Source organism: Amblyomma mixtum, chromosome 1 (assembly GCF_055824585.1).
Source record: "Amblyomma mixtum isolate Tamu chromosome 1, ASM5582458v1, whole genome shotgun sequence".
NCBI lineage: Eukaryota > Metazoa > Arthropoda > Arachnida > Ixodida > Ixodidae > Amblyomma > Amblyomma mixtum.
Genome location: NC_143012.1, coordinates 265,559,299 through 265,584,908, shown reverse-complemented (window position 1 = coordinate 265,584,908; position 25,610 = coordinate 265,559,299). Strand labels below are relative to the sequence as shown.

General features: G+C 48.0%; 2 protein-coding genes across 3 annotated transcripts in view; one reads left to right on the top strand and one right to left on the bottom strand.

Annotated features, from left to right (window-relative positions):
• LOC149371614 (testis-expressed protein 10) overlaps nucleotides 1-14,554 on the top strand; it is a 55,665-nt gene extending 41,111 nt beyond the window's left edge. The window contains exons 14-16 of the mRNA XM_089565867.1: nucleotides 2,422-2,695; nucleotides 5,179-5,297; nucleotides 14,290-14,554. Coding sequence (XP_089421993.1) covers nucleotides 2,422-2,695; nucleotides 5,179-5,297; nucleotides 14,290-14,436 — 540 coding nt within the window. The 3' untranslated portion in view covers nucleotides 14,437-14,554. The remainder of the gene's footprint in view (nucleotides 1-2,421; nucleotides 2,696-5,178; nucleotides 5,298-14,289) is intronic.
• On the bottom strand, nucleotides 14,482-24,957 carry Pino (protein pinocchio). Of its 2 annotated transcripts, none has more exons than XM_089565870.1 (4): nucleotides 24,682-24,957; nucleotides 18,799-18,985; nucleotides 17,597-17,726; nucleotides 14,482-17,065 (listed from the first exon to the last, which is right to left on the bottom strand). In XM_089565870.1, exons 1-4 carry the CDS (start codon nucleotides 24,752-24,754, stop codon nucleotides 16,979-16,981), a joined length of 477 nt encoding a protein of 158 aa, XP_089421996.1. In that variant the 5' UTR covers nucleotides 24,755-24,957; the 3' UTR covers nucleotides 14,482-16,978. The 2 variants fall into 2 exon arrangements, with proteins under 2 accessions (XP_089421996.1, XP_089421997.1); XM_089565871.1 differs by lacking the exon at nucleotides 24,682-24,957 and adding an exon at nucleotides 22,795-23,040.
• Between the last annotated feature and the right edge of the window lie 653 nt (nucleotides 24,958-25,610).

Genomic DNA, 25,610 nt, shown 5'->3' with positions numbered 1-25,610 from the left:
TTTATTTTGGGAAAGTACATGTCATTATGATAGCGCTTCCAGTCAGTGATTGGTATCTTGCAGTTTTGAGGTCAGGTGTCTTGATTATTCATCTTACTTAGTTGTTGCATTTACTATATGACAGGGCATTGGTCACTTGCCATCAGTATGACAATCATCTCAGTTTTCACTGATTACTCAAAAACCTGCATGCAATGCCGTATAAATGTATGTATGGGCCGCACCCTGTTTTCCCAAAGGAAATAATATTAAAAACGAAAAGATCCGTGTAAGGGCTGCACCCAAAGCGCTGTCTAGCATCAGCGTCTATGGATAGTTTTGATTTTGACGTTATTTCACCACACTGACTATGGGATTCCCTCACTGTCGGAAGCAGGATGATTGTCCCACACGATGTTGAAACTGCGAAAGCAGTACCCGGCTGCTTTTAAAGGGGCTGCGAAACACTGCTTGGGGGGATACTGGCTATACTTCAGGTGGGTTCTTTATGTCACACAGATGCTGACTTAAAAAGAATTACAGGAATTGATGCACAGGAATGGGAGTTATTCAGTGAAGAAATTTGAAAATACAAGCAAACAAAACGCTGCCCTCAACTCGATGTTGGCGGGGCTTCCCACTCCTATTTAGCTCTCGCAATGACGGCACCTGGCGCAACCATTCAAAACTGCCAGCCAGAGCAAGTCACGGAATTTTGTACTCCATGGTTGCCTGCTCCCTGTAACTCGTTCTTGCCGAGACTGGCAGCGTCGTTTCCATGCCAGAGCGCCCCTGGTGGTGTATTTTTATTTTACTTGCTTTGCAGGGCTTTTGTCTTTGTTGATTTGTTGAAAGACAATTTGTCTTTGTTGATCTAATATAAAACGCAGACAGGTGACAAAATGTGTCTCTATTTATTCACACAATTTGCAGTATATTTACTGTTTGTCCGATCATCAAGCTCGCTCCAGGTGATGTCATATCCGCTGCTAAAAACCCGCCACTGTGTGGCGACACCATCAGAGCCATGAAGTTGTTTTTGGGAGGACATTAAAATAATAAAAAACGGAATATGCGTGGTGTTACCGACGCTAATCAACAGGCAAAACAGTTAACTAAGATTGTGTTTCTGGGCCCCTTTAAAAGGGAAGGAATCGTAAATGTTGAAAGGATCGGCACCGCGTCAGGCGCTGTCACATGGACTGGACGTGGCAGGGAGAGCCTGCAGTTACTGCCACCAAATGGCTGAAACTGCCATCTTCAGCCACGCTCTGCAGTTGGATTGCGGATGCTTGTGTCAGCATTTCTGAGGAGCCCGTCGGCCGCGCTTTCAAGAAATGCGGGATGTTGTGGGAAATGCAAACATGCCCATCGTTACCAAAGCGAGTTTCTATGGAAAAATATCTCCGACAAGGTACTCGTGGAATACAGTGCATCAACAACGACGGTCACTGTAGAGAAAAATGCAGTGCAAACAAACGCTTTCAGTGAGCTTTCCTTACTAGCATTATATACCTGGATGAAAACTTTTACACCTCATATTACCTATATGCGGGTTTTTCGGTGCCTTAGTTTATTTTCTGGATATTTACAAATTAGTGCTTAAGCATTTTTAATTATTCAGAAGAACTTCTGGTTAAATTTTTCTTATTTCTGGAAGTGCTAGAGGCATTAATAAGCCAACCAACCAGAATTGTTATAATTTCCTACTGGAATGATTTCGTGTTATGCTTCGACATGTAAAAGAACAGGGCTTGCACACTGTTATTGCATCTAAAATGAAGTACGCCCTCTGCACCAAGAAAATGTATTTTTGTACATAATCCTGGACTTAGGTGGAAAAGGTTTTGAGGTTTGGCCCTAGAGTGGCGTTACATTCTGTTTCGAATTGGTTTGTATGAGCACTACTTTTTGTTTCTGAAGAGTAAGATGTTTTTACAATGAATATGTGATGCTGTTATCTTGCTTTTAATCTTATATTGTAGCAGTTAAACATCCTAGCCAGTCGGCCACTGCAGCAGGTTTTCGAAATGGACAAGCTTGATTTCAAGTCGGCAAGTTCGATTTCACCTGAAACCTCTCAGAATACGAGGACAGTGTGCAGTTTGGACAGACTCGGCCTGTGGAGGGGGTCTTCGGCACTTTTATCGTTTTCTTCCCTGCCACTTGTAGTATGCTTGTCCTTCAATGGATCCCACTGCAGTGGCTATGGCATTCGGTTCAGATTGAACCCCAAGTGTGATTGAAATTGATCTGGAGCTCTCCGTTACCATGGCTCTTTATCTTTAACCTTCATCCCTTCCCTCACAGTGTGGTTTGGGTGTCCATTTTGGGTGAGAGAGAGAGTAAACTTTATTTCATTATGAGTGAAACATTTGCCACGCCTTTCATTTCGTCACAGTCATTAGTGCTTACTGATATACCACTATTCCTCCGTGGCAGGAGACGTACCCGCACATGTCCTGTTCAGTGGCTCTCCTGTTTGTGCACCTGACGGGCCGCCGGCGGTCAGCCCAGCAGGCACCTTGGCTCCTGGCACCTCCCTGGGGACCCTTGGCAGTGGGCTGTGCCGCGTCGCTTCTGTGCGTGGCGGCACAGCTGTCGTCGGTCATGCCCGCCTCCCTGCCTCCCGTGCTGCGGGCCGTGGGTGGGCTCGCCGCTCGCTGCCCGTCCGTCTTCACCGATCTAGTCCGCCAGTTCTGCCAGGTCGTTGAGTGTAAGTCACCGCTGTCGCCGCTTATTTTTCAACTGCGAACTGCCACGTGTGCCTGGCTATTGCCATCGTCTGCTGCAAAAAGCTGGCTTGGAACTTCGACTTTGTGATTCAGCCGGATGCGTGGCATTATTAGTTCAGGGATCTCGCTCTCTAGCTCTTTCGTTTTTTTTTTTTTCTTTACTGCAGTCGCTATACGGGGGATCTCTCCTGGGCCTGATTGTGTCAGTTTCACAGGTTGAAAGCAAAAACTCCCACACTCGCCTCCTAACTGACAGGAATGTTATCCGGCCGTAGACGCAAGACACGTCTGTTAAGTTTGGGGGATGGGTGCTTTCATTACTGTGCCATCCGCACTGACTGCATGATTCAGGTGAGCCTAGGAGTGACTGCTCGCCAGCGAAGTTCAAAACAGCCACCACTGTCAATTTCTGATGTGCTTATATGCTTTATGCATTCGTTTCTTTTTCTTTCTTTTGCACTTCCTACGTTTTTATGCCTTGCAAAAGTGGCTGGCCCCCACAGGTGTGATAGAGAGCAGGTCATCCTTCTTTGCTCACGATGTAGAATTTGAGAGAAAGCTGAGTGCAGTGCTGTCACTTCCACAAATAGGAAGGGCAAGCATCTCAGGTCCTAATGCATCATGGAAAGGTAACCCTGGAACACTGTCCATAATGCATTAGGACCTATCACAACAGTGTTCTCAAGAAATGGTTTGCACCTTTTTGATTCACATGAAAGAATGTAGTTGACGAGTGAATTCCCTTTGCAATTCTTCTTTCATGAGAATCAAAAAGGTGCAAACCATATCTTGAGAACACTGTTCTGACAGGTAAAAGCAAAGACGTGACCACGCGATTAATAATTGAAGCCAAAAGGACAAATGCTTCAGACACCGCCGCGGTGGCTTAGTGGTTATGGTGCTTGACTGCTGACCCAAAAGACGCGGGTTCGATCCCGGCCGCAGTGGCTGAATTTCTATGGAGGCGAAATTCTAGAGGCCCGTGTACTGTGTGGTGTCAGTGCACGTTAAAGAACCCTGGCTGGTCGAAATTTCCGGAGCCCTCCACTACGGCGTCCCTCATAGCCTGAGTCGCTTTGGGATGTTAAACCCCATAAACCAAACCAAACAAATGCTTCAGGTGTGATGTCTGTAATCACTCCATCTGTACTCTTATGTGATAAAGAACTGTTGTTTCTAAGGCATGAATACTGTTAGCTCAAGTGATAGCATGTCTTTGGATTATAAGTGAGCTGCTTGTGTGAATTAAAACTTGTTGGAAGTGGGCGCTCATGTTGTTCGTTTCTTAATGTGTCCTCGTCCTGTGCCGCTGTGCTACACTCTCACTAAGATGAAACAAAAATAAAACTGCCTCCTACGACGGGTGCTTGTAGTGTGTGCCTGCCAAGGTGGTTATAATAAAGCTGTATAATAAGAGGTAGACAGGCAAACATGAAAAGCAGCAAGTTATGGAAACAAAAACTGACACCTAAAGAGCGCTCTCAAAAACAGCAATGCCGACCATCTAAATCTGGCATATGTATACTGCATTGAGTAATGCATAGTATATACAAGTCACTGATTCTTAAAGATAATCAGCCTGGACAAGATAGTGCGCACCTTCTCTTTGCAGTTTCCTTGGTTCATCTCCTTAGCAATGTGATGAATTCTGATCTTCAAATAGAGTTGTGCAATTTTCTTGGATAAGTTGTAAATGTGGTTGTCTTATGGGTCGCAGTCCAACAGGTGAGGTTCGAGTTGTGCAAACCAAGCCCTCTCATTAACTGCGGTCAGAATTTCCACTACAAGGTGTTCGCATTGCGCATGCAGCGGCCTTGAGTCTTTGTACTGAACTTGAAGCACTCCGAGTCAATTTTCAGCTGTCTCGCAGGTCTGCAAGACGTTCTTGGATGGTGCTATAAGCCCACCACGGCTCTTTGCACGAATGGGGCCGGTCAGCTCAGTAGAATGCAGTGCTGCCACACAGACCTCGTATTGTGCTCTAGCCGAAACTTTTGCAACTGCAAATCCTGAAATATAGGGAACTGCAGAGAAACAGCGCACTAGCTCAACTGCAACAAAAAAATGGCTGAGGCTTAACTTGGTTAAGCCTGGAGAATGCGAAGCATCATCGTGTCGCGTAATTTGGAGGCGCACAACCACAGCGACGGCGCAAGGTGGGCCCCCGTTTCTCCACTGTCGTGACGTCATGTATCACGTGATTTGGAGGCGCACAACCACGGTGAAGGGCTGAAGTGGTAGCTAAAGTAGTATGCTTTGCATAATACCACGTAGCCACTAAGCTACACGGCGGATGCTACATGTTCTGGCTGTTTTCTGCCCCTGGCAACACGGCGCCGCGTCAGTGAGCGCCGGCTTCACTTGTCGAGCGCCCCCTCCACTCCAGAAGTTCTAGTATAACCTCCTTGGTGCCTGCCCTCCCTGTTTTGTGTGCTGATGTCCTCCCTGTGGTTGCCTCTTGCAGTGCCCATCTCAGCGTCCTGCCAGGAGATAGTGTGCGGAGCGTTGCGCCTGCTCAGCAAGCACCGGCTGCTCAGCCTGCCCGCACGGAACCTGGCTCTGCAGATGCTGGCCGCAGCTGGGGTGAGTAAAACGGGCGGTTTCTGTCTTTCCGATGACGCTCGGACGCTTGAACTCACCCGGGGCAGCAACAGAAAGGCGATGGTTTTGTTCCAGCGAGCAGTTTTCGCTCTTGTGCTCAGGAGTTACAAAGAGAAGGGTGCAGCATTGAAACAAGTGGCTTGTGAGGCACGTACACCCGACAGTGGTACTACTTTGTGCCAGTGGTTGCTCACCTTTAGTGTCATACTTTTGTAGTGGGTCTTTCTTCACTAACTGCGTTAATTCATTGATATTCTTTTGTATTCATGTGCCATGAGTTGAATGATGGGAGCCTTGCTGTGTTCTAAGGCTGCTGTTAGGAGCAGTTTCTCTTTTATTGTGTGTCTTTGAAAAAAATTTTTATTAATGAAGTCACAGTTATGAAATTTCCAGGCCACATGTAGTTTTGTGCGCTGATTCTGGATACCGTATTTACTCGCATAATAGGCGCACTTTTTTTCCAGAAAATCCGGCTCAAAGTTCGGGGTGCGCCAATTACGTGGGGTAAAATTTCCGGAAATTTTTCGACTCGCAAAATTGAACACACCGCGTAAACGCACTCGTGTACGGGCCGCTCCCCGTTTTCGCGAAGAAAATGTTAAAAAAAAAAAGGTCCGTGTATCGGCCGCACCGAAACTTTCGGAATGCACGCGCCGAGGCCTCCGCGATCGGCTCCAGCTGCGCGCAACGGGCGCTTGATCGCGGAGGCCACACACGCGCACAGGAGCTTCCAGACGCCGCCCACGGAGGGCGCCCAAGGCCAAGCTCATCATCATCGTTTCCCTCCGCCGCGAGCTTTCGCTATCTATATCGCCATCAGCATCTCCAGCTCGTTTTTTTTTTGTTGTTGTTGTTGCTGTCAAGTGCCGGGATTTGCGGTAGCGCGACAGTTATCGTGGTTTATGGCTTTGCCGCGGAGCTTTGATGTTTTAGCTCGACGGGCAAGTACCTTAACAGCTACACGGCTGGGAGTTTGCTCTCCAACGCGGCAAGCGTGCGGCAGGTCGGAAAATACGACGTGGCCGAGAAGTGCGGCAGTTGCGACTGCGGCGTCCCTAAATTTTCGTACACGACTCCAAGCGCCGAGGTTTTTGCGGGCCTAAGTCGGGAACGTTTCCGGCTGGAGATGAAGCTTTCCGAACAGACGTTTAAAGTGAGCACCCCTGAAAACCGTGTGCGGCTGTTCTACGCGATGCCGTTGTACGTGCTGTGGGTCCGCAGAAGCTGCTGCTAAATAAAGATTGGGAAGCGGGGGGTGGTGAGGCGTCGGCTTGCAATCGTGTAAATACAGTATTGATCACAGTGCCAAGTTCGGGGTGCGCCTATTATGCGCGGAAATAAAAAAATCTGATTTTTCGCGCCCTAACTAGGGGTGCGCCTATTATGCGAGTGCGCCTATTACGCGAGTAAATACGGTATGTCATTTAATTTTGTGTAAAACAATTCCTTGAGCACTTGTGAAATTTTTATGCAACTATTTTGGGAAAAGTTTTGCAGAAAATTTGCTGCAGGAAACTCGCTGAAATGCATGCCATTGGGTTCTCTTGACACCAAAGAATGCAATAAGGGTAAAATTATCATCCTGGCTATCATAGAACTTGAGTTATAGAGTTTTGAAGTTGTCGCTTCAGAAATGAGAAGAAAAGTGTGTTTTCCTGTTTCTGAAGTGGCAGCTTCAGTACCCTGTAACTCAGGTTCTATGATAGCCAGGATAATAATTTTACCCTTATTGCATTCCTTGGTGTCAAGAGAGCCCAATGGCATGCATTTCAGCGAGTTTCCTGCAGCAAATTTTCTTATATGCTCTCTCCAAAAGACTTGCATAAAAATTGCACAAGTGCTCAAGGAATTGTTTTACACAAAATTAAATGACATATCTAAAATCAGCACACAAAAATTCATGTGGCCTGAAAATTTCATTACTATATCTAGATTAATAAAAATTTTTTGTTCAAGACCAGGGTCCCCCCTTAGTGTTGCTACTCTCTCAGCGAATCTGAATTATGCCACTGAAATAACCATTTCTGCATGCAGTTTCCCATGGCTTTAAAATGTTCCCCCTCTGCTTAGACCAAGTGATGTCGTTGTCAGTGTTACTAAGGGGTGGCAGTTGACTTTTGAATTGCATGTTGTACGCTTAGGCAGGTATTTGTTTGGTGCTGTGGCTCTACAGAGAAAACAAAATTAGGCAGAAAAAGCTAACAACTTGTAACTTCTTCCCCACACAGCGAAAATTAAGGAGAGGGGGATGGCAAGCGTTATGGAGCCTTGAACACAAAATGAAGTGTGTAAAAAGTCAGAATTCACACAAAAACCCAGAAAGGAGAGAGGGGAAGGTTAATGGCACGCATTTCAGTGCCGAGACAGCAACAGCTGTTTCATGGTCTGCTGTGCCACGAAGCTTCATGTTCCAGCTTCGTGTTTCCGATCTCTCCTTAAATTTCGTAACGTGGGGAATAAATTTTCCAACTGGTAGTCAGTGCCCTGGGTTGTTTCTTTTTTCGCCCTGTGTCAATGTGCTGTCTTCTTATCATGTTCTGAAATTTTATCAACTATATTCCAAGTACACACTTCACTACAGCATCCCTCATGGCCTAAGTTGCCTTGGGACATTGAACCTCATAAAACCAAACCGAACTTGTTCCATTGTCACTTAACTCTCTACTACTGTATACTTTCTCACAGTCATATATTCTAGCCACTGCTGTTAGGGTGAAATTCTTGTTACCTGAACAGATCTGCAGCGTATTTTTTTTTTTTTTTACAAAATAAGGTACAAAAGGGTATTGAAGATAAAATTGCTTTGCACTGTTGTTTTCAAGAATGATCCTTGAGGTCTTTGAGGACCATAAATGATGTTGAGCTGCTGTTCTGTTATCAGCCACTAATCTTGGCGCTTAAGGAACAGAGAACGACAATGCACTGTAACTGATAACAGTGCGTGAAGGTCAGGTGTGCCTTTTTTTTTGAGCCCAGTGAGTTTCAGTGCAGTGACTCTTTTGAAGTGCTTCTGCTAGAATGAAATTTTTAAGAGGTCAATTACTGCAGACTGAATTCAGTGAAGCAAAAATGAGTTCTGCAGTAAAACCTAATACAGTTGAATCCCGCCACAACGAAATCGGCGGGGCGTACGAAAAATTTCGCTGTCGCGGAATTTCGTTGTCGAGAAATTACAGACGAGTCGGCTGATCCCGGGCTGGCGTTGCATATGTCTCCTCGCCCAACGCCGCCTCTCCTCCTCCTCTTCTCTTCTCGCCCAACGCCGCCTGTCCTCCTCCTCCTCTCTTCTCGCCCAACGCCGCCTCTCCTCCTCTTCTCCGTTCTCTCCTCCTCCTCTTCTCCGTTCCTTCTTTCACCACCTCCTCTACTTGCCTCCTCCCCCACATCGTTTCGAGAGCCGTTGGGCCTCATCGCATCTGCACCGCTGTGTGCTACCACGGCGCTCTCGTGGGCTTGCTGCCGCCGGCCTGGCGTTGCATAAGTCAATGCTCACGCGCGCTCCAACGAAACGTCTTGATACTGCTACTTGGGGTTCAACAGACCCCTGCGATGACAAAACGCCGGCTGTAAGCCGCCCTAGGCTAATATCGCAGTTGGCTGCGTCACCTTCTTGTGTTGAGCTGAAGTGCCCAACGCAAGTGCCTTACCGATGTTTTCTTTGCTCTTCAGTATCGTTGATAACGAACTCAGCGCGATGCCAAAATCTGCGGCAATAATCGACTTCTTCCCGCTTTCTGCTTCGGCGATAATACGCGCTTTTTCTTCTAGTGAAAGAAATTTCCGCTTCTTCGCTGGCGACATCCTAGGAATTCAGCAGAGCAGAGACGCGACGAGACCACGCTAAACGGTGCACACACAAAGGAAGAAATGGTGAAGCGGAGTGGGCTTCTTCCTGCACTCTCGCGTTTTCCTTTTTTTTTTTTTCTCCGACAGGACACGAAGCTCCGCCCACCGATGGCTCCGCCCACCGGTCCACACAGACTGCCTGAAACGCGCTCGGTGCCTAGCAGACGGACGCGGCCACGGAGGACGCGGCCGAAGACGCTAGCAGATGGCGTGCGCTGGCACATTTTACACGCGCTTTCGAGGAGCCCCTCTTCGCTTGGAGGCCGCGAACGCTTACCAGCCAACACCGCTAGCAAGTTACCATGACGCGCTTTCGTGCTTGACAGGAAACCGCGAGCTACATCAATCGAAGAAGCCCAGCAAAGAGCCAATGAGCGGGGCGTGACGTCACTTCAAAAATCACGTGGGCATCTGGATAAAAAAAAAAAAAGCACACGAGGGTGTGCGCGAGGAGGATGTGCGATTGAGTGCGCGTACCCCCCCCCCCCCCCAACAGTCTGCGATGCAAAAAAATTAACGGCGGGAACGGGAAAGTCGCTCTTCAGCACTCAACTTCTGAAGAAAGACAAGACGGAGGGTCCACTCACCCGCGAAAATTCGCAAAAAAAATTCGTAGAAGCGAACACGTGCTCGCAAAGTACTTCGTTTTTGAGGAAATTTTAATACATTAAGACCTATGGGGGTTTCACGGGGAATGCAAATTACTTCGTTGTGGCGAAAATTTCGTTGAAGCGGCGTTCGTTGTACCGGGATTCAACTGTATCCATTTTCCTTATAGCAACCAGTACGTAACGTGGATAAAGTAAAGACATATTCCCAGTGGCAGAGTGGTAGTAAAACCTCGTTACAAGAGACACTCAAGGGACCCAAGAAAGATGTTTGTTGGGGGTGTGCGAATATTCGAAATTTTCGAATATAATTCGAATATTATATTTTTAGTATTCGTATTCGATTCGAAATCCAAGTATTCGTGTTGTCTTGAATATTCGACCCAATGCGAATATTCGTATCTAGCCGAATATACATTGTGAGCACCGGCGTTCCATTCGGTCCGCAAGCCCTATCGACAGAGGCATAACAATATGGCGGCGCCCAGAGCAATGCGCGAAAATTCTTCCTTTCTCCAAGGGCCATGCCGTAGCTGACTGCGCTGGTGAGCTCCTTTGTGGGTAAAACTGCGAAGCTGGTATAGTCAGAGCTGTGCACGAAATACCTCGCAATACGTGCCAGTTCAGTGCCAAGTGAGAGGGCATTTTCTGTGGCTGGAGAAGTCGTTTCAGCGAGAAGGGTACTTCTGCCTGACCATGTGGAACAGCGGGTTTTCCTTCACGACAACCTTTTATGTTCATCCCAGCAACACGCGTTTGTGCTGGTGGCAAGCTAGCCTTAATCAATGCTGTGTACCAGCCATCTTCTCTTACATTTCCACTCTTCTAAGAATAATGTTCGAGTCTAATAATTTTTGTGCAGCCACACACCTTTTGTGTTCATTTAATCATCGATAGTTAAACTGTGATGTTCTTGGGTGCTCAAATAATGTTTTGTAGTGGTTAAATGCGTCTGTCCTTGATTATTCGATTCGATATTCGGAACCAAGTATTCATATTCGATTCATATTCGGAAAATTTGATATTCGCACACCCCTAATGTTTGTTATAACCAAGGTCTGTTGTACCCAAAAATTCTAAAAACACTGAAAACACTGAAAAGTTGGATTAGATCAGTTCTTCTGCGTTGAATGCATCGTCGGGGCTGTAACAGTGAAGTAGGTGAGGAGGAAGTCCACGATCTCTCCATGAGGACACGCAGTCTGTGATATATGGCAATTTCGGTGCAGTGAGACAGTAATCGCAACTATGTGATGTGTGACATGAATCGAGGCAAGGGAATGAAAAGTGCATGCATACGAGTTGGAACGATGTCGGCCGCGTTGCATGACCATATCTGGGTTGTGTCTCTTCTGAATAGTGAAGAATTTACTCTAGGGACCCAAAAATTTGTCCTTAGTAACCGAGTGTCTCTGTGTAACCATGTCTCTTGTATGTGATGTAGGTAACATCGCAAATATAGGAAAACCATCCAAACCACTTTCAAGTGTCTCTTGTAACCATGTCTCTTGCAACAAGATTTTACTTTATGTGTGGAATTCATGTTCCATTTCTGCAACACGTTGACATGACATGATGCATGAGTGGCTTTTGGTTTATGTTGGCCCATAAGGTCAACCATAACTCATCCGACTTAAGCTCCCAGATTGTCAGAAATGTGGCTGTTTGTGGTCATTGCTGTTGATTGCAGCTAAACTGAAGAATTATTGTTCGCCACACAAATGACCTCTTGCAGGAATCTGTGTACTGTTCATGCTCAGCCCAGTGCAATCAAAGACAGCAGCAATTCTTCACTATCGAGAATAAGGATTTATTACGAAGCATTTGATTAGCCTTTATGAGTACACCTGCCATCATAAGTGTGTGAAATTAAACTTTGGCAAAGGAATTCAATTTTTATTTGCACCCAGGGCACATTGCTCGAGATTTACTGGTCAGGAATTCGGACACTCAGAATTAGGCTGCATATACGTACTGTGAAGGACTTGTCTTTGCATGAGTTCAGTGTTTCGTGCAGTTAGCTGACGTAGTGATTCAGGAATATTTCATGGGCGCTACACTCCATGAAGCAGGAGTGGGGATCCTCTAAGTGCTCCCCTCTTCTCAACAGGTGTGTTAGCTTTTTGTTGTACAAAGGCAGGAACGGGGATCAGTACTACATCGTTCCCCAGGGGAATTAAGAAGCATTGTGATATCGAGGAATTTACATGAAGGTTAATTTCACCCAAGCCTAACCCTTAGTTTTCCTGAGCTCATATTTTGCAAATTTCACTGAAGTAGAAATTTGGAAATATCTGGTATGCACTGAATTTCATGAAGCAGCTATGAGAGTCACCCTAGTGCTTCCCCTCTCCCCAGTAGGTGCTAGCTCTCAACTGTGCAGAGACAGTAACAGGGATCAGCGCGACATCATCAGGGAAAACACTCTAAAGTGGCCGTGAATTGTATTTAATGAGGTTAATAAAAGGGCATGAGTCATTGGTATTATATCACTCTTCGCCGCCACCACAAAAATTTTTAAGCTAGCCTCATTGACACCAAGGACAGCGGCGATTAAAAATGATGCTCCTCCCCCCCCCCCAACTCGTACACATTGAGGAAAAAAACTGAAGAAGACAGGTTGTCACTACACCCTGCCAGGCCCCGTGAGTAGGCTCGCTCAGATTACCCATTCACGTCATTGGGGTAGGGGCGGCTAAGAACATGCAGTGGGGTGTTGCCCCGATCAGTAGCATGCAGCAATTTTTAAAAGTTATTCGTAAGTTAGAGTCCTCACAGAGATTTCAAATTTGACTCTAATAATCACGAAGACATCACCTGTACAGATTTGTTGCATGAAAATATGAGCATCGAAATCATTTCAGGGTTCTTTTAATTCTTTCACTACGGCGGAAAAATGGGCAATTTAGAGTGTACTGAAAGAAAAATATTTTAGCGAGGAGTAACAAATCCAGCGCATATTGCAATATGCACGAAATTGTAGCTTATTAGTTACACATCTGAATGAAACAAACAGCAGCGTTGTGCGTGCAAAAGTACATGAACATTTATTAGTGAAATATGCCAAAAACACAAAAAAAGTATACGGCAAAAACAAAAATTACCGGCTGCACTAAGCTAGAACTTGATTAGAGGAAAACTGTAATATACAAACTGTTACATATGTTTATAGCTTTCATTCTTCCTAGTTTCAGCTATGAGGAAAAATTATTGGACTTTCCGTGGCCAGTCAAATCAGGGATCATGACTGTGGTGCCACTGTGAAAAGCAATCAGATGAAGATGTGAAGCAGAGGTAGAGTAGACAGGTGCTTCACATAATGTTTGATTTTTATTCCTGTTTTGTTCTCTGATAGCTGAGCTTGCAGTTTCTTCTTTTTTCCATTTTTTTTTCAATCGGTTGGTGACTAATAGATTCTATGGGAGGAATCTCCGAGCGCCGCTCTGCAGCGATGCGCCGATATGGACACCTGGCTGTCGTCTTGGTTGAAAACTTGATGTGACCTTCAGCATTTGGCAAACTGTTTTTGTCATACGTTGTGAATGCCCTGAAGCACAAAAATAAACCACTGTCATCAATTACAAACCGCATTCACTGCAGAAAACTTAGAGCAAACGAAAACAGAACTTACATGCAAATACGCGCTGATATTGCAGGCCCCTGAGACAAAGTCTAGCTGTCGAAACTGAAATCCGTCGTTTGCACATTGTTGCCTGACTCATAACCGCTGCTTTCATTGCAAAAAACGAAACCGAAACCGGCCGAAGTGCTCAGTTCGGGGAGCGCGCGGCGATGCAGACGCCATTTTCTCCGGCTGACTGGTGTGGCCGTTCGAAGTTTCATTTTTCACGGTGCCCCCTCATGTCGAAACACTGAAACCAAGACTGCAATCAAAAGAGCAGTTGTTGAGCTCACAAACTAGATGGCGCAGCACGTCCACACAGCTCCAGATTGCGCAATTTCCGCGTGCGATTTCAGTCGAACATGGGAACACAGGTGTTCGGTGGCCTATGGGACGATAGCAAAAGAGTTAAGGTTGTTCCCAAAAGTGGACGGACATTGTTGGAATTCGAATGCCTGAACAACTGCGCAGCCTGAACCAGGACCCGATAATCTAATTTGACTTGCGAAATTTTTTTAAAGCTGTTTCTGTGTTCCAAAAATTCGGTGGAGAGGATAGCAGCTTGGCATAGAGAAAAAAAGAATCCGGAAAAAACAATTTCTAACTTGGGTGACTCTTTAGAAAATTTCATTTCAAACATGTCCATTTCAGCACCCATGGAATGAATGAGCCAGCTACGAGGAGTAAAGAGCTAAAAGTGACGGTGATTTCTCTTTGAAGAACTTACACCTTGTAATTATATGCGCGTTTTTATGGTAAGTTTCTTCAGTTACATTAAAGTGCTACGGATAATGCATACTGTGCAGTAGTTTTATCAACATCATCATCTTGCATTTCTATCGGTTGCTGTTATCTGAATCATTGCTTTCTTCACCCTCCCCCCGTACTGTCACTATAGAAACAGGGCTCGGAGCTGCGTCGCCACCCATGGTTCCTGGCAACTCTGAATGAACTCTGCGAAGGCCTGCAGCAGCAGCAGCAGCGCCACCTGACATTCCCCCACCCATTGGTTGCGCCCGATGTCGCCATTGCCGCGCGGCAGTAACACCACACGGCGTTGGCAAGCCTGGAAAGAGAGCAGCAAGATGACTGCGAGAGAGAGAGAACTTTTATTGCAAACTATAAGTCGGTGTATGAAAGATAATACACATTTTCCTCTGCAAGACACTTTTTCAATAAATAAGACGCGCACAATGAACAGGTCTGTGCAAGGGAGGGCAGACCATTGCTGCAGCTTCGGGAGTTTTGCCAGGGGCCCACCCACACAGAAGACTTCCATTGACTAGTGTGGGTGGGTAAAAATAACACATTGCCTTTGGACGTTCTTATTAGATTTGTCATGAGACACTCCTCCTAAAGGTTTAGCCAGATGTGCACCAGTGTGTTAACGGGAAGCTATTTAAATTTCAGTGAAGACTGGTTGCAAACTTGAGTGGGTGTTAGTATGTAGATGCTGCCATTTTCTCGCACTAGATGCCTCATGAGACATCAAGAGTTTCTGCCACACTTCAGTGTCACTCTTGGCCTCTGCTGTGCATTTTTATACTTCTCTGTCAGATCAAACACCACACTGTGTGCCTGGGTGTGTCTCTCTACGGCATATCCATGTTCTGCTCGCTTACAAAAATACACACTCTGTGGATTGCTTTCTCGCATCCCCAAGGCACTCTCGTCTCACAGGAGCGATCCACCATCGGGCAGGCGCTCTTCTCGAGGCACTCCATCTTCAGACACGAATAGGCGGTTCTGCTGCTCGTCTTGCTGTCCGGCACGCTTCTGCTAAGGAACTCTGGTGTCCCGTGTCAAGAAACGCGCGAGCAGAGTTGGTCGTGACAGGGTGGACCAAAACAAGCTGTATATGCACAGGCATAGCTTTGCGAGAAATTTTGGCACATGAGGCAGGCAATTTGAGTTTCTCTCCACAAGAATAAAAAAAGGACGAGCAAGAAAATCTACACATGACAAGAAACTTTGGTGTGAGAGTGAATAACTTAAAAAATAAAACCTTCCAGCACTGCTTTCTAATGACAGACTGCAAAATGAGGTGATGCAGACTGCGTAGAGGCGTGAAATCGATCGGAGTCTTTGTCAACTTTCGGAACTTCAGAAAGGTATTCACTAGGACACCTTAATAAAGCTTACTTTCCAGGAATTCAGTAGCTTGGAAAGAGTGCCACTTAGGAGCAACTTTTAGCGAGAGTTTTGTTAAATTTTGTATGCAAGTTTCTGTAAATATGGTATATCATGAAGCGCAGTACGACACACAATTTTCTCTCGGCATCTGACTTGTGAGACATGCCCTGGAGGATTACCTGCGGCTATCTTACTATGAGGATCAACCTTGAAAGCGGAGCAGCTCCTTCTGTTCAATTTCACGCCTCTAACTAGGTCATCAATTTACAGATGGAGTCGTTTGTTCGATGCAATGGCGGCTTTCGGCCACTAAAACACAATAGACAGCAAACAAAGACGTGCTGGACACGACGCGATGCACAAGCAATTTGTCTCGACGGACATGTACCATTGCATTACAGGGGCAAAATGGCATTTAAATAGTTTGCTCCAACAACAGCTGTACAGTTCTCAAGAGAAAAAAAAAAATGTGTATGAAAACATGCTGCCTTTGGTGTTCAGCTGTCATCTCAAAGCAACCCTCCCTCTTTCATTGCAGAGAAATTAGCCTGAAATTGCGTCAGTCTCACCCATCGAGAGGGGGGGAGTACTCTTGTGCAAGAGCACTTTGCATAAAAGATGCTACTGTGGTTCACCCCTGCAATGGAGGTAATGAAGGTCCCGCTCGGACATCGTCAGATCACTTTTCAAACTCTTGGTCTTGGATCAGAGAAACAAATGAGGTTTAACTAGAATTTAAACTAGGAACAGTGCGAAGCAAAACAGACTGGTTGGTCTCTCAGACTCGTTATGCTCTTCACAAGAACGGCTGTAGCCCACTGCTATGCGGTACTGTTTCTGTTTTTTTTATCCACACTAGCAAATGTACTAAGCACGACTTTAACCATTGACGGCAAGAGGAAGACCAGACAGCGCAAAATGGACGAAGAAATGCAAAACACAAAACGAGCACCACATATGTACAGATCATCCCCGCAAGCCCAGCCGGACAAGTCTTCCCTCAGTCCGCCCCGCACTTGGAGAGCCGTGCCAACTTTGCGCAGACTGGAATGTTCTGGATGCCACGTGGATGTGTCCATTCATCACTGGGCCAACGACCATTCACGCCGAGGTGGAGTGGCAGTTCGTTTGGTGTGCAAGACCATGCGGACAGCTGCTGAAGTGGCAGTCCACACAGGACTGCAGACAGCTGTCGGCGGCGCGACACAAGCACCACACAAAAGTTCGGCGGAGTCTGTGGCCACTGAGGGCTCACTGCTAAGAGGCCACCGAGGGCAGCTCATCGACGGGACACACACTGTGGCCTGATATTCTATGCGGTGGCAAAGTCCAGGCTCAAATGCACGGCAGATCCAGGGGAAGTCGTCACGGCGTCGGGAGCAACGGGCGTCTTGTCCTATTTACAGTTGACGGGAAGTGCTGGCCCCGAGAGCCGTCCTAGGGAGGGACGATCCTCAAGAGTCCTTGCTCTTGGGAGTGGCGTCACGAGGAGCAGCCTTCTTGCACTCGCCAAGCCACTGTGCACGCCTCAGCTTGTGGGACTGTAGGTAGGCAGAAAGAAAAAAATACGCACTCAGCAAGGCATCACAGCAGAGACACCCATGCTGTTTCAAAAGCCCTATGTTGAGATAATGCAGTGTGCTGAAGTGCTGCTTTATCCCAGAGCGCACAGGTTCTCTCAAAAGTTTTTGGAACACGGCCATGATCCTGCTGTCTGGAGGTTTCGCCCCATATTGATGGGTTGCACAGAGTTGCACAGCACATCCTTCAGTTTGTATGTGCATGCTTAGATAGCCAAGAAATGCAGCTTTTTCATGGCATACATGTCACAAAAACTTGTGCACAAGTCTCAACTTTGATGCTTAAAGTGCAGCTCTGTATTCTTGCAGACTGCCACAGTGCAGACTGACATGCTAGCAGGGCTTCGTGCATTTCCTACATTTTGCATTACACATAGCCAAAGCTGCCTTGCGATCATTTTGAATACATCCCAGTAATGAAAAGTACCTTGTTCACAACAAAGCTAGATGGGACCAGAGCTTTTGCTGGACCATCAAAGCGAGCATACTCACAGCAGCCAGGTCTCTGCTCCAGACACCATCACAGCTGCCATTGCAGTGCAGGCAGGGGCGGTGCAGAGCATAGCCTCCGCACTCGGCGCAGTCCAAGGATGCGTGGTCTTCATACCAGCTCACTCCACACCTGGATGTCAAAATGCACACGTGCTGCTTTCAACACAAAAGCTAAAGCCCTGTGAAGCTACCCTGCCTGTTTATTTTTGTTCTACGCGCAGAATGTGAAATGGATTGCAAAAAGAAATAACAAACCAGTGTGTTGGTAAATTATGACATGCTGGTAAATTGAATGGATGGCTGTTGAGTTCCATGCACTACACAAATTTCGGCACTTGATGCATTAAGGGGGGGGGGACCCTGGTCTTGAAAAAAATTTTTTATTAAACTAGATATAGTAATGAAATTTTCAGGCCACATGTATTTTTGTGTGCTGATTTTAGATATGTCATTTAATTTTGTGTAAAACAATTCCTTGAGCACTTGTGCAATTTTTATGCAAGTCTTTTGGAGAGAGCATATAAGAAAATTTGCTGCAGGAAACTCGCTGAAATGCATGCCATTGGGCTCTCTTGACACCAAGGAATGCAATAAGGGTAAAATTATCATCTTGGCTATCATAGAACTTGAGTTACAGGGTACTGAAGCTGCCACTTCACAGACAGCAATACACACTTTTGTTCTCATTTCTGAAGCGACAACTTCAAAACTCTAACTCAAGTTCTATGATAGCCAGGATGATAATTTTACCCTTATTGCATTCCTTGGTGTCAAGAGAACCCAATGGCATGCATTTCAGCGAGTTTCCTGCAGCAAATTTTCTGCAAAACTTTTCCCAAAGTACTTGCATAAAAATTGCACAAGTGCTCACTCAAGAAATTCTTTTACACGAAATTAAATGACATATCCAGAATCAGTGCACAAAACTACATGTGGCCTGGAAATTTCATAACTGTGACTTCATTAATAAAAATTTTTTTTCAAAGACCAGGGTCCCCCCTTAACTTCATCTTGTGGCTTTTACACACATTTTTTTTCCCCTGAATATTCTTGAAAAGCCACAAGCTTCTTTTGGTGGAATCGAGTGTGCCTCATTTAAAATATGTGGCACGAGCAAGCTTGCAGCTTCTATCGGATGCCTACTACTATGGCCACTGCTGCGATAGCCCATCACCCGACCTGAAGTGATGAGAGATGCTCACGTGAAGCAGGAGTTGTAGTGGCTCTTGAGGCCCTCCAGGGTGACCACGTCAGCCCCTTGCATGGGCATCTGTGCCAGGTCCTCGATGCTGTCCCAGACGCTGTCCTGGAGGTCCGAGCAGCGTGCCAGTGAGTTGTGCGACAGCGTCACCAGCACGGGGTCCGACTTGGAGTGACGGATGCACAGGTCTGCAAAGAGATCAACAAGAACAGCGGGCATGGATGTGAGCACTGGTGTTCTTTTGTTTTTTCTGTTCCCCCCCCCCCCCCCCCCCCCCCCCAAGCAATTGCATTCACAGGGCTCTGGCTGCAGTAGAGTAAAAAATTGTACAACATTAATGGCTTAATATTGTTTAGGATCACTACAGCTTTACATTAATTATGCAGCTGAGACCAATGCTTAATTAAAAAAAAGAGCCAAGTTTTTCAGTGAAACAAAGTTGCAATAGCCAAATGTACTGTAGCACACAAAGACTGGTCTGTACACTGTTTTCTTTTTGATCACTTGCTGAAGACAAATATGTAAATTCGCTGAAAAAGTAATGTGTAAGACAACAGTCCGTTTCTACAGTTGTTGCAGAGATGACGAAATGGTAATCGGTACCTCCCTCGCTTGTTCTTTGGAATCGAGCCTTTCCTTCGCCCCATTTGATTGTCCCTTTCAGCTACAAACGTGAACATATACAGCTTATGTAATGAGCTACTAAAGCTCCGAGAGGGCAAAGAACTAATGTGCACATATTCATTCATTCTCGTCTGGGCACCTAAACGCACCTCTCGGCATAACTATGTTTAGTATCACAAAGGCACTTCGAGCTTACCTCCAAATTTGTTCTACGAACTGCTGCTATTACGCATTTTGTACAAAGCGTAGAAAACCTGCCTCTTTCATATCAGTGGCGGACCTGTGCATAAACTCATCATGCACCTTGCAAGCATAGTTTAATGCAGGATTTTCAACACTTTTTAAGCTTCCTTTGTCTGACCGATGGCTTGTCAAGTCACATCCTCAAGCTCTAACTGTAGGTTTCAAATGCAGTCTTGCACACATTGCCTGCAATACCAGATTGCAGTCGGCTGTCTTTCATTTAGCATTTTCCAGTGCGTTCTTGTTTACAACGGAAGCTCTCACCGGAATATTAGCAGAGCGAGTCTGCCCAGCAAGGACAGGAAAAGTGCAGTTGCGGGATCCGGTTTGAACCGGAGTGAGTGCAGCAAGTCAACAGTGCAAAGTACACTCTGAGAACACCTGCTTGTCGGATCCTGCGTCAATCAAACCTCCATACTGCCTGCAGCGTGCAAGTGTACTATGCGAAACATCCTGTTTTACTGCTCTCTCCTGCAGAACTCTAGCCATTTATTAGATGGCAGTGTCAGTCGTACTCCCCCCCCCCCCCCCCCCCCCCCCCCCCTCTACACTGCTCTTGCGCAAACTGTTTTCGGTACTCGCAGTTCATTACACAGGCAGATCTACGCGTTTGAAGCTTTCCAGTCAAATTTTGTGCTCTTTGCGGGCCAGTGACACATTTACAAACAGTGTTTTGAATAAAGTCGCTTGTGTCAAGCATCTACGCAGGCATTTTGCTATAGGTGGAGCTGCAATGTTCCGTTTTTAAAAGTGCACCTGTTAGCCGACTCTTCTGCACAAGCTCTATTGTCCGCTGAACCCCAATGTGCCCTATCATCCCAGCTGTGTAATAGGCGACACGTGTCGGTTGTTTTCGAAGTTTCTAAATAGGACAGTGAATGAGCTCAACTGTCGTTTGACAGTGAGGACAGTGCGATTTAAAGAGTCAAATCAGCTTTTGGTTTTGTGCAGCACTCGCGTGTGCGATCTGTTTTACCCCACAATAACGAGGCCAATTTGATGCGAAAGCACCGAGGTTTTCAGAGCTGTCGAGTTTCCGGTGCCAGCGCACTATGAACGGCACTGGCGTGATCGCTGCGTACGCTCGCCAGTTGGACCTCCGACGACAACAAAAGCACGACGTTGAGAAGCGCACAGGAAACTCGATCATTTCCTTGACCTTCCCAGAGGGATTCTCGCCACAAGGCCTGCGCCATTCTCGTGCCAAGTCTAGGAGACCGTTTCGAGCCGCACCCTCGACCAAATTGGCGCGCTCGCTCGCGGAGGGCGTTCCCGGCTCGCTGACTAAGCCTGGGGGCGTGGTAACGGAGAGTCCTATTCGGGGGGCGGCCGGGTTGCTTATTTTCGCTCCTTCCTGGACGCCTCGGTCCAAGGCTGTGATAACAGCGCGGCCGCAAGAGAGAAACCGCACGGTCGGTGGGAAACGATATGCTCGGTTGGCTTCCCCTTTTCACTGGATCCTGCAGCCGCGACGGTACAGCCATTTTGGGCATCGCCTCGTCCCACGACCACTCCTGTGAAAAGGGAACGAGGGTGGAAGGTAGTACACTGGACAAAAACGTACAACTCGAGGTTCCGCGTTACCCTCTGCTTCCACTGTTCAGCCTCCTCTCCCAAGCGGTCGGAGAGAGAACGAAGGCGAGGGCTGGTTCGCGCAGCTGAATGTTCTTTACAGGCGGGCGCGACGACCGCACATATATTCCTCGGTAGTCCATGCCCGTACGTTGTCCTCGTTGCTTCGGCTTCGCGTTTTCCTTTTTGATTATTTTCTCGCGAGGCTGCGTACAACCTGTCCTGCAGCCGGGGAAGACGTGCGTCGTCCGCACGAAGCTGGTGTTTGGGTTAGAACGAAGCAACGCGCCTTGAGGAAGATGATAGCGCATGGACGCAGCCGAACTTAACTGCAATGTGGGGCAGTGTTTATTCCGTTACTTTTAGCTGGGGTGGGGTGGGGTGGGGGGGGGGGGGGGGGGGGGGGGGAGTTTCGGAACAGACAATTGTAGGCACGTGCCGTCGCTGCTGCGTTTCATAGATAGCGCCGATCGCGAGGGAAACGGCAGCTGTGCGATATTCCGAGCGTCATGTGCTGCCCTCTCATTGGCAACATGTCTCACCCTCAGTCGCACAGTAATTTAAGAGGGATGGCGTACTCTGCTTGGAAGACCGAATAGCTTCAGAGATTGATCTAAAAGCAGCTCGTTCGTTGAATGCACAGTGGGCTGAATATAAATTAATCTAGAATGTGCGCTGTATGAACATCGCTTCTCTCTCCGATACCGGACCTATACACAGCTGGACTATTAGCAGATCGCGAATGGAACGAGCGCACTGCCTCTCCCAAACAAACCTACTGTCGGTAATGTATCACGCGGCGCCCCACCGAATCAAAACAAAGCCGGCGCCTGACGGACGGACGGCTGCGCATACGAACGGCCGCCGCACAGCTGCCGTTCCTCAAACGCGAATGATCGCTGGCGGCGCCGTTTTAACGTCGCCGTCTCGGCGGGGTACTGCTTGGGCCGCTGCATACACAGATATATACGTATACATGAATACATATATACGATATTTATGAGCGCCTCCCTCTGCGATCTCTGCTGCCTCGCGTCTGATCTCGCCCCGCGGCGGAGAGACAGATAGTGGGACGTTGAGGGAGAAAGAAGTAGGCGCCCGCCATTCGTAGCGCTACATTCGGGAGATCTAGGACGGCCGCGGGATTGCGTAACGCTCCCACTCTCGCGGACGCTTTACCTCTTACCCCCCCCCCCCCCCCCCCCTCTCTCGGGGGAGATGGGCATCGAGAAGAGCGGGCACCCGCTCACCGTTAATCTGCTCTTCTACCCCCCCGCTCTTTTTCCCGCCATCAACTCTCTAAAGAACATATTGGAAATGTATGCAAAAAGAAAACGAAGCAAATGGAAGATGTGGACAGCACACACCGCTAGCACGTATGCAACGGCTACAGCGAAACTATACGGTGCACTGACTATTCGACCAGCGCTTTTCTTTGTTTTCGCGACATCGTCGTTGAAGATAGAAAAAAATAAATAAAAACAACAGCGGGGAGTGAAGTAGAAAAAGAGGGCGGCGGCACCTATAAGTAACGGCACACACAAAAAGAACTGCGTACCGTGGTGCAGTAGGCGAACGTCGCTCTGAGACGACGACCTGGATTCGGCCGCACTTCCAACCATCGCGGCGTAAGTCTTTTCGGGGACAGAGGGAGACGGCGAGCTTTGAAACGGATTCACGCAGGGCTAATGTTCCTCTTCGCCGAGCGGCGGTGACTTTCGGGCCGGCTGCGCCTTTTCCACCGAAATGAGTCGTCCTCTCACGAGCAACGTGAAAACTGCTGTGAGTCAACGTAGCACACGTCGCGCGCACACGGTCTACTGGGAGGAGTTGGTTCTGTGCCCGTGCTGTTCTAGTGGAACGCCGGGATGGTGACTAAATCAGTGACTCAGGGGACGCACGCGCTTTACTGAACATTTGGCGGTGTGTCGTGCGCATATATACCATGGCACCACGATATGGGTGGCGAGGGCGCGCCGTTGATACCGATTCGGTTTGCCGCGCATTTAGATAAGAAAAGGACACTTTCCGCTCAAAGTGACAACAACGCACTATTATCGCTTCAACCACAACAGTCTGTTCAAACAGATTTCCTGCGCCGCGCGTTTGATCTCTCGGCCTTCTAACAATCGCCTCTTTTATCTTCATTTTGATATCCCATCCAAGGAGCAAATTCTATATATATCCTCCTTGATCCCATCTAATCCTGGCAGATTGAAAAGAAGACGTGTTTTGGAGCAGACGGAATGACAGAAACAGAGAGTCGCTTTTGTTCGTCTTTACGACGAAATTTTAAGCACTGGACGAGGTTTTGATGGAGGAAAACGAAATTCCCGCCTTTTGGTTGAGCTCAGGGGTTCAGCGGTCATCAAAGCTGTTTCTTTCGTTGTGCGCAGCAGGCACTTAGAGGCGTACCCCGCAATCTGGGGACTTGAAACTGCTCCCTGTGTTTCTACATCTTTCTGGGAGTGGTGCGGCCGTCGGTGGGTCACCCACTAACCTCAGGGCTCTGCCGATCGTTCCAACCTCCCGCCGGCAGATCGCGCTTCGTGGAGGCGTGCCACTCTGGTACAACGAACCCGCAGCAGACGACGACGGCTCGAGCTGCGCGCGTACCCCAACCGTCGAGCGTGTTTTCAAGGCCGCCGCGTTCCTTTCAAAACGAAATTAACGGCCGGACGCGTTGATTACCATACGCATTTGCGGTATCTACGGGTGCGAAACTGTACGACTGGCGGCACAGTCCGGACTATTTTGCTCTGATTCCTATATGTAATCCCGCGCCGCACCGTTAGATTCGAACGCTTTCAGCCCATTCATTGGTATGTTCTTCTCCACGCTGATTATTTTGGTCCTCCACACTGGTACGCGATCTAGGAACCAGCTGACGGCGGAACGCGTGGCTTACACGGCTTGGCAGCACGCCACGTATGCCGCGTGTGCGGTGACGTTGATCGCCGCCGCCGGATCTTGCCAAATGCGCCCGAAGCCACGCTACGCTACCTGAAATCGCGGACGAGGCAACACAACGATCGTCCCTAAGCCGTGCGAATCAAAAGTGTGTTTGCTTCTTTTCCAGGACCCTGCTCTTGAGTTACTACGGGTACTCACGGTGCTCTACCAAACTCACGGCAAAACGGTGTCAAGTTGCACGCATGAAAAGTGACAGCGCGGAAAGCTCTGCAAAAAGTTTTCTCGCTAGATCCGCACCCACGTGCGTGAAATGCGATGAGAACGCGATCTTGTTGTGGCTGCAACCAGGAGTAACTCGGGTGTTCCACGTCGGAAATTAACTCGCAGAGTGACTAATATTGAGCCGCTTTGAAACCGCTCATTCTTTCCAGATCGCACTCAACGAATGCTTATCATCTAGTTAGACCCATCAGTATTCTCCACGCCCCACGTTTACAAGCGACAGAGGCAGGAAACTGTCTGTGAGCCTCACCTTTCTTGAAGACCGCCGAGCGCGACTCATGGAGCGCCGGGGACGGGTAGCTCACTAGAACTCCGGTAGCCATCGTATTCCACGTGTTTGACACAGTAGCAGGAAGAAGGCGAACAGGAGAGACAGGTGGCTGGGTCACAGCGGTGCTTCCCGGCGACGGGCTTGATTCAGAATAATCCGAACTGATCAAAGTGGCGCGAACGTACGACTTTCGGTTTCCGCAATTGATCGCGAAAGCCACACGGCGTGCTTGGAGACGACTGAGGAGGAACGCCTCGGAGCAGACGATTCATTTCGAGCGCGCCGCTAGCGCCGCGGCGCGGTGGCTTGTAGCGGCGCGTGCGCAGTCGCGTGGGCCGAAACTGCGCATGCGCCGAGACCCGCACCTGACCGATCGCGCCTGGTTTTCCCCTGGTGAAACAGGACGGGGCCTCTCCCGCGCCGACGTCGCGTCGTCTGCTTCTCGCTCGCGCTGCGCAAACGCGCGCGGTGTTGGCGCTGTGTCGACGACGTCAACGGCTGGATGAGCGCTTCCCAAGAACTCGAGCCTTCCCGAAGTCCGGAGAAGCATGGAAGGAAAAAAAGGGCGGCGGCTGTCGACAAGCCCCCTTGGAATTTTTGCGGTTTTGCCAGGAACGGTCTGGTTTGATGCGGCATCGCTCGCTTCTTGCAGCACTTCAACTGTTTCGTTTTGTTTTTGTTGTTCCCTGCGCGCCTGCTGCGTTCATTTGCTGTCAGATTCGCGCCTTTTTCTTGCGAACGTTCTTCGTCGGTTGCGGTGCACGGAGACTTCACCGGCACCGATGTTGTCTTTCTGTCGCAGTTTTGGGTCTCGATTTTCGCGCTGTTTAATCTTCGGCTGACGAACGTGCCCGGCTTTCTGTTCTTTCGAGTACCTTCACAGTTTATTTAAGATCGGTTATCTCTGT

Excerpts from the sequence above, each read along its gene's own strand:
- Pino (XM_089565870.1), bottom strand. The coding sequence starts at position 24,754 with ATGGCTACCGGAGTTCTAGTGAGCTACCCGTCCCCGGCGCTCCATGAG. Across the intron at positions 18,986-24,681 it reads CTCGGCGGTCTTCAAGAAAG|ACCTGTGCATCCGTCACTCC; the intron begins GTGAGGCTCACA and ends ATCTCTTTGCAG. Across the intron at positions 17,727-18,798 it reads CACTACAACTCCTGCTTCAC|GTGTGGAGTGAGCTGGTATG; the intron begins GTGAGCATCTCT and ends TTTGACATCCAG.